The 12,772-nt window shown below is 48.3% G+C and overlaps 1 protein-coding gene across 12 annotated transcripts in view; it reads right to left on the bottom strand.

The window, feature by feature from the left end:
* Nucleotides 1-12,772, bottom strand: part of PTPRT (protein tyrosine phosphatase receptor type T) — a 1,057,545-nt gene that overhangs the window by 785,343 nt on the left and 259,430 nt on the right. For all 12 annotated transcript variants that reach the window (XM_059133123.1, XM_059133124.1, XM_059133125.1 and 9 more), the window contains exon 2: nt 3,064-3,189. In XM_059133123.1, coding sequence (XP_058989106.1) covers nt 3,064-3,189 — 126 coding nt within the window. The remainder of the gene's footprint in view (nt 1-3,063; nt 3,190-12,772) is intronic.

Below are 12,772 nucleotides of genomic sequence, written 5' to 3'. Positions count from 1 at the left end.
TTTCATTAGGTAATAGAGGGCCCAGAGGCATTGCCAGCAGTTTATCATTCATTTCTCCATTTAAAGAAACACTCGATAGTGAAATCAGTCCGAGAAAGACAAATAACATCTGACATCAGTTACACATGGAGTCGAAAAAACAAATGAAGAGACAAACAGCAGAATCAAATCCGTAAGTCCAGAGAATAAACCGATGGTTGCCAGAGGGAAGGAAAATAGGGGTATGCGCACAACAGGTGAAGGGGGGGTGGGAGATACGGAATTCCAGTAATGGAATGAGACCAGCTTGCGAGGATGAAAGGCACAGCATGGGGAGTATTAATGGTGTTATAAGAGCAGTGTACGGAGACAGATGATGGCTACACTTGGGGTGAGCAGAGCAGAGCATACAGACTTGTTCAGTCACTACGTAGCATACCCACAATTAATACAACATTATATGTCAACTGTACCTCAATTCAAAAAAGAAATAATAAGGAACAGAGAACAAACAAAATCTTTAAATTAAAAAAAGCAAAAAAAAAAAAAAAAAGGCAAAATAGGCAAAATACACTTGATAAAGGCTATTTGGCCATCCATCCATGCATCCATACAAAGAAATGTTATTTTGTTCATAACAGGTAGGATGCACTGTATGAAGCACTAAGATAAAGCTATGGACAGGACTGTCATGGTCCCCAGGCACAAAGAATGTCTCATCTGGGGGTAAAACATACACGGAATGAACAACATCCACTGTGACGTGCATTGTTGTGACATGCTTGTTGAGAAAAAGCGTCGGACGCAATGGGAGTATTAGCAGAAAGAACGGACCCAAGCCGAAGTATCTCGGAAATGCTATCGCAAGAAAACCGTGATGATGCTGAGACACCAAGGGGTAGAACAAGGGAATGAGGTGGAGTAGAAGGTTCTATGGAGAGTGGTCTTTCCTGACAAGGAACAAGGCAAAGCAAGCGCACAGGGAGTGGGAGATGGGAATCAGGAGCTCAGTGCTGGAGCTGTTGAATTTGGAGAGCCTACAAGACCCTACAGGTGGGCTAAGGAGAGGCAGGAAGAAATTATGTGTGCATGCAAAGCACATGCACATACCAGAAGATCTGGAGGTATCCCGCCAACCACAAAGATGGCCAGGCAAAACGGAGCATGTGGTACGTTTCAGCAGAGTGTTCTGGTTTCTGTGGGTCCCTAACAGAATGAGCGATTCTATCATCTAAACCAAGACACTTCTGTAAGGTGACTGCGGGACAACCTGTATACCTGTTGTCCCGCAGTCACCTTACGACGGGGCACGTGTCGTGGTTGGCGACTCTGCTCACGGCCAAGCAAGATCCTACCAGATATGCAAAGCTCAATTCTGTACCTTCACACTGATTTACTTCACCTGGGGCTGGTATCTATACTCATGAAAAATTTACACAATTTACACCTTTAACTCGAACTATACAGAACCATCCAGTAACCTGCTTTGGAGCCAAACTCACAGTCACTGAGGCCACGCAGGCCACACCCTTACCTGCACATTCCGGAGCACCTTCTCTGTCTCCAGCTTAGTGGCCTCCTGTTCGACCCCCTCCCCAGAGCATGGCAAGAAGACGCGGCAGCCAGGCAGTGCAGGTGCAGGTCTAGAGTTCATACAAGAGGTCTGATGGCAAATGAAGGCACAGGAGCAGGGGAAGGCCAGCCAGAGTGTGATGGTTACTCTTGTATGTCAACTTCCCTGGGCTACGAGATGCCCAAATTGCTGCTAGAACATTATTTCTGGGAGTGTCCAGGAGGGATTTCCAGAATAGATTAGCATTTGAATCGGCAAACTGAGTAAGGCAGACGGGCCCTCCCCAACTTGGGAGGCATCATCCACTCCCTTGTGGGCCCAAACAGAACAAAAAGGGGAAGGTAGGGTGAATTCGTTCTCTCTCCTTGAGCTAAGGGCACCCATCTCCTCCCGCCCTCAAACATCAGTGCTCCTGATTCTTGGGATTTTGAACTCCTATCAGGTGTATACCATCAGCCCTGGATTCTCAGGCCTTCAGACTCAGACCGAATTACACCACCGGTTTTTCTGGTTCTCCAGCTCGCAGACCACAGAGCACGGCACTGCTCAGCAGTCTGAACCAATGCCCGTACTAAATCTGCTCTTAAATGTATCTCTCTCTATGTCCTATTCATTCTGTTTCTCTGCAGAACTTAATACACATGCAAACAGTATAGAACAAGTCTGATATCTCCCATATTTAGCGGCCAAAGTGAGGAAGAGTGCCAGAAGATCTTGGGGAAAAAATAAGACAAACATGGGTTAGAGGGAGCCCTTGCGCAGGGAGGAACCACAGACATGACGCTGCTTCTCCAATAACCTGGCATCTTTACCGCTGACCCTGGGATCACACATTCAAAGAGATGACCCTCGTGTTCCCAGAGTGGCAACACTTCCCAGCTCAGGTCCCTAGGTAAGCCTTTCCAAGAGTCCGCTCACCCAAGCCTAACCCACCCCAAATGTACTCTGAGCGTTCCTCTCCCAGCATATTTCCCCTAGAATACATCAGCTTTCACTCTCTTACGCCTGTCGCAAGCAGCTATCCATCAGGAAAGTACATTAGCCCTTTAGCTCCGCTGGTCAAGGATAAGCTGGGCATTCGGGATGTCAGAACATTAACTTTGTGAGCAATATTCTGACTGGGCCAGTTTCCCTAGATATATACAAGCTATGTGCCTGTCCTGGAAGAAAAGGAATGACCTCATTCTTCAGAATTTCTCTCCCACAAAATCTAACTACTCTTAGGTTCCCAAGCAAAACCCAGGGACGCCCTAACTTGTACCTAAATCTTAGGATCTTGAACTAAAACAAATGCTAAAGGTTCCTGAATCCCCGTGACATGTGAGTCCTACCCCCTACCTTAAGAATTCACTCAGCCTTGGTTTGAATACTCCTGGGGATGAGAAACGTACTACCAATGAAACAGTGTATCGCCCTCTCAGACCCCCCGATCCCTAAGAAAGTCTGTCCCCACAAGTCATCCCAAAAGTGAGTCATCGTCAACACAGCCTCCAACCCCATGGGTCACGTACCTGTGGGCACCGCTGGGTCCAGCATTGGTTTCTCCCACGTGTTAATCTGCTCCCATGTAAATCCATTGGTCCCCAGGGCCACGCTATAACCACAGTTGCTGTAGTGCTCATCAAAGGAACAGCCGCCTACAGACAAAAAGAGATATGGGTAAATACATCCTTGTGTCTGAGACTTGGTTCGTTACCCCCATCTCATCAGCTCTTCATTTACAGCTCTGAATGTTAAACTCCGGAGGAGATTTTAAAAAAACAAAGAAAAAAAAAAGGCAAGCAAATTGGATTTTTATATTTGCTTTGGTGCTCTCGAGAAAGGTGCTGGTATCTGCAGGCGCACACCCCCCCCCCCCATTTAAAAAAGTTAATAAGGCCAGTTACATTGATTTCAATCTTCCTTCCTGAGAAAGTAAACAGTGCTGTCTCATTCTAAGCAGGAAAAATGAATGCCAGGGCATGCCTCTGTGATTGCTTCCTGCCACAGGGAGAGACCCTGGGGACAGCAGAGAGACCACCAGCTCCAGAGCCCGGCCAGACCAGCCTCAGATCTCAGCCGTGCAGATGTGGGCCAGCGGCAGCCCACGCGCATCCCAGTCTCCTCACCTGTGACATGGAGGGAAAGAGCCACTGGACAGAAACACCATGAGGATGACATGGAGTAACAAAGCCAAGAGTAAGGGGCACAGAATAAATCCCCCACATCTGTCCCCTGCCCTATGAGAGCAGTTGGTGAAAACTCCTGTTTCATGGCACAAAAATCAAATTTGTGGAAGAATCAGACAATCGTGCCCTGGGAAGATAGTAAAGCCAACGTTCACAGTGCTTAAAGTCATCCACCATTTTAATAGGAAGTTGTATCAATTCAATTCCGACAAGGATTTATTAAGAATATGCTCAGAGGGCCGGAGGTCCCCTCCACGTGACGCTGACAAAGATGCAGGGCACAGAACCAGGGCTCCAAGGAGGAACTGCTGATTGGCCTGGAGAAACAGGGGCCGTGACATCCCGAATGAGGACTGATCAGGGCTCTGGCAGACCCAGCAGGAGGGGTCCGAGGGGGAGGAAGCACACCCAGGGTGAGCTGGCGGGACACAGCATTCTACAGCAGCTTCTGGACTCGTCTCCCAGGCCCAGTTTCACACCCAATCCAGCTCTGCCGCTGCCTCCCCATCTCCTTGCTGCTCAGGTCTCATCGCCACACCATCTCCCTCCTTTCCACGCTTCTGCTTCCCCATCACCCAGGCACACGTGGTTCTGATCCACATGCAGAAGCCATCCCTCACTAGCCGCAGCCGGTGTCTACAGCCTCCCCTAACATCACACCACCTTCTCCACCAGCTGTCAAGGACGAAAGCCCTTCTCTGCACCCAGGCCTGGGATGTCCTCTGCTTAGTGGAAGTCCCGTTGATAGGTATAATATGAAAGACAGTCACAACACCACTTTAAAAAAAAAAAACCTACATTGTCAAAGGCTCCAAAGGCTGTCTCCACTTTTCCTCCTTGCTGTGAATGAGAACGCGGCAGAGCTGGCCCTTAGCACCCCAATTTGGAGTCTTGGCTGGGTTAAGGAAAGCTGGGTCTACTTTGTTAATACAGGGCTTTGGGCTTGAGTGGAGAGTACTCAATAACTTAGTCCAAAAAGGTCACAGGAATTTGGGGTGTCTTGTGTAGATATCTAGATTAAAAAGCAGAGGAGAGGGAGAGAGGAATGCAAGAAACAATAAAAAGCAGAAACGCACAGAAGGTGACAGCCAGTAAGAAATTTCCTGTGAGGCGGGACGCCTGGGTGGCTCAGTTGGTTGAGCAGCTGCCTTCGGCTCAGGTCATGATCCCAGCGTCCTGGGATCGAGTCCCGCATCGGGCTCCTTGCTCGGCGGGGAGCCTGCTTCTCCCTCTGCCTCTGCCTGCCATTCTGTCTGCCTGTACTCGCTCTCTCTCCCTCTCTCTCTGACAAATAAATAAATAAAATCTTTAAAAAAAAAAAAAAAAAGAAAAAGAAATTTCCTGTGAGGAAACTGGCTGATGCCTTGGTAGGAACTAAAATATAGAACTTAGTTTATTCATCCTTCAATTCAACAATCGTTGTTGTTTCAAGATGCATTGATTCGAGAGAGCCCAGGAGCACAAGCAGGGAGTGGGGAGGACCGAGGAGGAGAAAGAGGGTCTCAGGCAGGATCCACGCCCAGTGCGGAGCCCACCGCAGGGCTCCGTCTCACAACCTGGAGATGGTGACTTCAGCTGAAATCAAAAATTCAGACGCTTAACAGAATGAGCCCCCCAGGTGCCCCCTTTCAACAACTGTTTAGTGCAGATCCAACAGAGCCCAAGACCCTGGCTATCCAGCGGTCTGTAGAAGCAGCCTGCTATCACTCTTCAGCAAGACAGACTAACAGTCAACAAGTCAATAAAGAAACCCACACACATTTCAGCATCGGGCCACCGAGGCTGCTGTGGCTGGGGTGCGTGAGAGGGGACCACGGGCTTGGAGTCCCAGAAACAGTTTCCTGTCCTAGGCTCTCCTGTCCCTCCACTCCACCCAGCTCCTGGGAAAGAGCTGGCCACACAGAGCAGCCATGGGAGGCTAGTAATCCAGGGAAGAAGGGCGGTGACCAGTGCGCATGGACAAAAGGCAACAAGCAAGGACAGGAGGCCCAGGCCATGAGAGGAAAGGGTAGGAGAGGACACATCAGCCTGGGTACGGTGGAGGAGGAGGGCCTCTGTAAGGCAAGGAGGAAGGTAACGGATCAGCTTCCACTAGACAGTATGCATCAGAACGGCTGGGAACAGCTCTGGCACATAGTAGGGCTTCGGTATCTGTTGAGTGACTGAACCAATAATGCAGCGGGACACCTGACACAGACAAAGCTCTGCTTCGAAGTAACAGTAACAGTGAGCACAGAGCCCCCTGTGCTCAGTCTCTCTCCCATCCCAACTAGGAAGCTCCCTCCCTACGTGGTCTGTGTGGCAACCCCCAAGTGATCCTCCCAAATCACTACAAACTTCCCAAACTGCAGTAGAGTGCGAATGCCCCACACCCACTACGCTTACAATTTAAAAACGGTGAGGGCAGCAGGTGTGCTGCTCTCCAGAAAGCCAACCTTCTTCCTCTACAATCTCCCTGCCATCACCTGCCAGGAGCCCAGCCTGGAGAGACAAATGAATCAGGTCAGTGCCACGGACAACAGATCCTGACGTGCTGAAATTGATAAGCAAGGAGCACATGCAGCATCTCCAGTGTCCACGAGAAACTTCTGCATCCTAAACGGAGACCAGCCCCCAGGGTTAGAGAAGGAAAGATTGGCCAAGACCACGCTACCTGTATGGCAAACTGCTTAGGTCTTCTCTTTTGTGCACACATAAGATGGGGCACCTGGGTGACTCAGGTGGTTGGGCATATGCCATCAGCTCAGGTCATGACCCTAGGGACCTGGGACAGCACCCCATGTTGGGCTACCTGCTTGCAGAGTCTGAGTCTCCCTCTTCCTCTGCCCCTCCCCCTACTCTTTGTGCGCTCTTTCTCAAATAAATCAAATCTTAAAAAAAAAAAAAAAAAAGATTCTCTCTCTCCCCCTCTCCCTTTGCTCCTCCCTACCTCTATTTTTAAAAAAAGAAAAAAGAGAAAAAAAAAGAGCACTGTGTCTCCAAGCCACTTCCATCTGGGGAAGACCAGGTAGGAAGCCCTAGAACTGCATGTAACAAAATGATATCCACCATTTGCATGTGGCATGACTGGCCCATAAAAATGATTCTTACAAAAACCTTTCCTCATCTGCCCCTGCTGTGAGGACCTTCAAAACTATAGGGGAAGGCAGTGGCATCAAAAGAAAAATGATGTGTAGATCCCTGAGACACGTGCTGGAAGAGAGCCAACCAGTCACCTGGGCAGCCGTACCAGTATTAACCTTCCAAGAGCAGAATAAGAACTTGTCTTATGTTGCTGATCCCTCAGGGGGATCAGGGGTTAAGCATGACCCCAGCAGAAGCTTTTGTACCCTGACAAATGCAAGAAGCACGCTCTCCCTCAAGCACCTGCTCCATGCCAGGCCCTACACTAGACACTGACTACATATTTTATCTCATTTGCTTTCACTCAATGCTTGCAACCTGGTGAGGCAGGTTATTATCCCTATTATAAGTACAAGGTAATTAATGTACAGAGGGGGTTAAGTGGCCTTCTCAACTCACATAGAAGGGAGTGTTAGAGCCAAGATTAATTCTGTGGTGACCTAACCGCACAACCCATGCTCTAATAGACCAAAGAAAGAATGTATTCCCCCAAAGCAAGGACCAAGCCTTTCACTTAGAAGGTTACAAGAGAGGATCATGCAGACAAAGGGCTTCCAAGGTGGTTGGGTCTCTCCATTAGAATGCATTCCTTTGCTTATTCTAGAAACATTTAACAAGGGTTTTTTTTTGGGGGGGGTGGTTTTTGTTTATTTTATGTGTACTGTGTAGAGGCACAGAATCGACATAGAGAATTCTCATGCTCATGTGGTTGGCAGAGCGCTGGGAAAGCTGGTCCCACCAACATACACTTAAGGTGCAAAAATGCGAGGAACACCTTCACAGGGACGTGCTGAAGCCCTAAGATCCCATTCAAAGGAGGGGGTCTGACCGATCCCCGAACGCCCCTCCAGCAACTCCAGCACTAACGCTCACAGTCCCGCGGTGGCTCGATGAACACAGAAGCTGGAAATCCAGCACGTCAAGCCTGACAGCAAAAAAACAATCGAGAACAGGGAAAGAAAAAAAAGTTTCCTACATGTCTGCCTGCTAAAAGGGAGTTAGGTATTTGGTTCTGAGCTTCCAAAGGCCACAAGAAAAAGGAAAAATCTGTTCAGATGTTGGACACTCTGTGTTCATAAGATAAAAGCCAAATCACACACGGAAATTGCAACCATTCCAGGTGCTTAGCCCACACAAGAACTTCTCCACCGAGACCAATGGCAGCAGAAATCCCTTTCCCCATCAAGAACAGTGTCTGAAACAAAATCCACGCAAGGAGTGCATGGCCAATGACATGAGTCTGATCCTCACAGCCATTCTCAACATAAATCGGGAGTATGACCCAGACATACAAGCAGGGGGAAAGCTCACTGGGACTCCATAGGATTCAATGTAGAGTCATCTGGCTTGACCCAGGGACAAGTTTTAAAAGCTATCTAAGAGAAAAAATATACTTCAGGGTTTTTCTTGGGTTTTTTGGTTTTTTGTTTTTTTTTTTTAAGCAATCCTCCCTGAATTTTCTTCCTCTCTACCAACAGATTGAGGAAGAGTGGTTATGAGCTCAAGATGAAACATCCTGACAGCAGCCCACACTGCAGCTGGGACAGCCCCCCCAGCTCGCATCTCCTCCTCGCTTCGGGGCCTACGCTTTCTGGTGTGCATCACGGATCCCCAGGAAACTCTGCAGTGGGAAGGGTTAAGGATTCCAGAGACTCAGCGAGACCTGGGAACTGTTAGGAGCCACAGAGATGCAGAGTCATGCCGCCAGCCAGGCACTGGCTCCTGAGAGCCAGCAAGAAGAGGAGAAGGGAGAGCCCAGCTGTCCCCGGACCCGTGGCATGAGACATGCGAACACCTGATAATTTTTGAGTCTCACTGCTGGTCCTCTTACTCTCAAAAATGGGGTTTACTCTCCTGGTGCAACTCCTTAGGTCCTTAATGCCTGACCAAAGAAGGTTCCTGGCCGTCTCTCTGCAGGTGGTTGTAGCAGGCTACTTAAAAAAGACTAATGAGGGCGCCTGGGTGGCTCAGTGGGTTAAGCCGCTGCCTTCGGCTCAGGTCATGATCTCAGGGTCCTGGGATCGAGTCCCGCATCGGGCTCTCTGCTCAGCAGGGAGCCTGCTTCTCTCTCTCTCTCTCTCTCTCTCTGCCTGCCTCTCCATCTACTTGGGATTTCTCTCTGTCAAATAAATAAATAAAATCTTTAAAAAAAAAAAAAAAAAGACTAATGATTGGAAAGCTCCCCAAAAGACTCCCATCTGGATGCTCACCTCATGCAATTCTGAAGGACAGGCAGACCCATTTAACTGAGGTCAACCTCACCACAGTCATCCGTAGGGGGAGGGGAACAAAAAAACCCCATAGCCTACTCCCACTCCAGGAATCAGGCTCAGCCTCCAGAGCACAGAGCCTGGTTTGGAGAAGACCCACATCGTGCCTGGAAGGACGGGGCAGTGCAGCCGCAGGCAAAGGACCCAGCCCTACCTCCCGGCACCCAGGCAGACGAGCGATTTCCCCGGATAGGTTGAGGTCGGAATGTGGCAAAGGCCCCAGATGCACTGATGTGAGTCAAACATAAAAAGTCAACAGAGAAATGGAAAACTGTAGCTAGGAAATTGGATTCCGAAAACCCATTTGGGTTTGGTAATGTATCGCATATCAGCATCTGTAAGGGAAGTAAAAATAGTGCAGGATACATACTTTAAGATACATTAAAGCATAAATAAAGTTTATAGTGCCAATCAGAATTTTTTTTTAAACATGAGCTCTTCTTTTGAAAATGAGAAAGGAATAGAATTCAATAAAAACATAAATGTGTCTGCCTCTGCATTTCTCAGATATGATCCTGTATTTTCTTGAACAGAATTAAGTTCTGAAAAAGAACTAAAGATTTCCTGGGCTTCTGCTATATGCCAGGCACTGCACTTGAGCTGAGTAAGTATGGATTTATAGATGTGTGTACACGAATGGAGGTAAGTCCAACTACCACCACTCTCTAAGACAGGGATCAACACGCTTTCTCTGCAAAAAGCTCAACAGTAAAAATTTTCAACTTTATAGTTGAAAAGTCTCGGTCACAACCACTCAACTCAGGCGTCATAAAGTGAAAGGAGCCGTGAGACAATACATGAACAAATGGATGTAGCTGTGTTCCAATAAAACTTTATTTACAAAAACAGGTGGTAGGCCCCCTCTTACCTAAGGACTGTTGTATGCCAACACCTCCTCTAAGAAAGAAGTGTTGCTTTCTCCATTTTACACATGAAAACTTGTCCTCAGAGCTACTAAGGGATGTGCCCAACTAGGAATTTCAGGGAGAAAGAAATGACCCCACAAAAAGCAGTAACAATACTATCATCTCCTCTTATTGGCCACTGTGCATATACCCATCCCCGCAGGTCAGGCCATCTTGCGTGTACCCATTTTACAGAGAAGTAAACTAACCTGCATGAAGTAGTAAAGTCAAGACATTAGTCTCAGGCTTTAATGGTACCAAAGTCTGAATATTTTCCATTGCTTCGGCCCTACTGCTCTTAGAACACTGTGTGTGTTCAGAAAATCCAAGTTTCATCCTGCTGTTACCAGGGGAGAAAAAGGAAAAGGAAAAAAAAAAAAAGCTGTGCCTGTAACATCCAGTGGCGGAGCATGAAGAGAGGAAACTGGACAAAACATCTTAAAAAATGGCAGAAATTTGCCTTCACTTACTCTACATGGCCAGTGCCCCTTCCAGTAAAGCTCATGACTTTGACTGACAAACATAAGCATGAACCACCAAGGTGATGGGCCATGAGGAAGATGAAACCGTCACACCCCATCCCCTGGCAAGTATAGACCAAAAAATCAAAACTCTCATAGCCCACTAAATATCCTCCTCTCCAGGTGCTCTAAGGGTACATCCAGCACTGGGGACCCCAGGAAAGGGAGAAATGGGACCACAGGACTGTGTCCCTTCAACTCCAAGCCCCAAAGCTCCATGAAAGCAGGGGAACACCCTATATCTCTTCGCTCAGCATCCAGTCGGGGAACACTCTATATCTCTTCGCTCAGCATCCAGTCCACCGTCTCTGCCTGACCTCATTGTTCCATGAATGGCTGACTACATGGCGGCAGGGGAGCCAGGCTGAGACCCCACAAGGGGGACTCTGGTGCATCTTCCACTGGGCTTCCCTTGGGGGCCAAGATGAACCCAGTGGAGGCATTGGAGCATGGTAGGGATCTGGAACTCACCCTGAGGCTGAACCTTTTAAGAGCATTTACCCTGGTCCTGCAAATGCCCAGTACAGAGGGAAAGTCGGAACCCAGAGTGTGAAGGGAGGACAAGGGATGAGCCCAGGTGAAACCATTCAGGCCATCGAACAAGGGGAAGAGTGAGGTGAGACACGTGCAGACCAAGGAGTCCTAAGAGGAGAAATGAGAGCGCCAGCAGCAGACCCAGAAAGAGAAGCCGGCTGCTCAAGGTTACCCGGTGAGCAGGGTCTGAGTGGGGCTAAGGAGCACAATGCTAGCAGAGCTTGGTAATCATGGCTTAAGGTCAGAGATGTGGACACAAAGCTACTGGGCAGACACAAGTCCCAAGTAAATTTGAGTAAAAGTAACAACCAACACCCCATGTCGGGTGCTGAACTATAGGCCAGACACTATTCTAAGTGCTCACCAATAGTAGCCCATTTAATGATCCCAATCACCCCATGAGACACATCACACATACATACAGGCCTGTTGTAGAGATGAGGAAATCAACACTAGCCCAAGTCAAGCAGAGAGAGTCAATGATCATATGGCTTCACTTACTTGTGGAGCATAAGGAATAACATGGAGGACAGTAAGAGAAGGAATGGAAAAGTGAATTGGGGGAAATCGGAGGGGGAGACAAACCAAGAGAGACTGTGGACTCAGAAACAAACTGAGGGTTTTGGGTGGGGGGGGTTGGGTGAGCCTGGTGATGGGTATTATGGAGGGCATGTATTACCCTGGATGGAGCACTGGATGTGGTACATAAACAATGAATCTTGGAACACTGAAAAGAAATTAAATTTAAGAATTAAAGAGTAATTAGGAATAAGTGATCAACACACTAGAGCCATTAAACAAGTCAGGAATAAAGACTAGAATTCTTAAAAAAACACAACTTCCCCAAGATCACAGAAATCACAAGTGCCAGAGGGAGGCTTTGAACCCAGACTGACAAGGTCAGTCTGCATTCTTACCCATTACACCAGGTTGTCATGACCATGAACTTGGAAGGCAAGCTTGGCCTTCAAAGGAAGTTCTGGCTGAGAAAAATGGGCAGCTATACAGCAATTCTCTAATCCCATGAGAGGAACATTGAGCCATCCTCCAAGTCTTGGGCCCCCAGTCACTGCCTCGGCTCAAGATGCCGGTCTGCAGTCCTGGAGGTCAAGGCAGGGAGACAGGCCTCTCTTCACTGGAGGCCACAGTGTGCTGGGGAGAAGAAGAAATGGAGGTGGGGTCTCAGGCTAGTGTCTCTTCTCAGGGCCTCACAAGGTGTCAGGCAACTGCCATTTCTTTCTGGGGTTTAAGTCCTGTTTGGAACTCAGATGGTATGGGGCAGAATTCAGTTCCTGGTTATAGGACGGAGGTCTATATCCTCTGCTTGGCTCCCATCCCTGGGATACTCTCAAGCCCCTAGATGCTGCCCACGGTTCCTGGCTCTCATGCTCCAAATTTTCTGCTCTGGACAGAGCACAGTCCTTTCTGAGGGCTTGTCCAATTCCGTCAGCTCCATCCAAGACCATCTCCTTTTTGATTAACTTAATTAAACCAGCTGATTTGGGGCCTTCACTACGTCTGCAAAATTCCTTGACCTTCATCACTAAGATGACCTGATCATGGCAATGAAGTCCATCCTAATCACAGTCCCACCCAAGGAATGGGGATTACACAGGGCAGGCATGCCAGAGGCTAGAGGTATTGGAGGCTCTTCCAGAATTCTGCTCACCTCAGTGGGTCACCCAGTGTGTGTCACCAT

Source organism: Mustela lutreola, chromosome 9 (assembly GCF_030435805.1).
Source record: "Mustela lutreola isolate mMusLut2 chromosome 9, mMusLut2.pri, whole genome shotgun sequence".
In the NCBI taxonomy this organism is placed as follows: domain Eukaryota; kingdom Metazoa; phylum Chordata; class Mammalia; order Carnivora; family Mustelidae; genus Mustela; species Mustela lutreola.
Note: the sequence above shows the minus strand (reverse complement) of the source record. Positions and strands in the feature narration are given on the sequence as shown.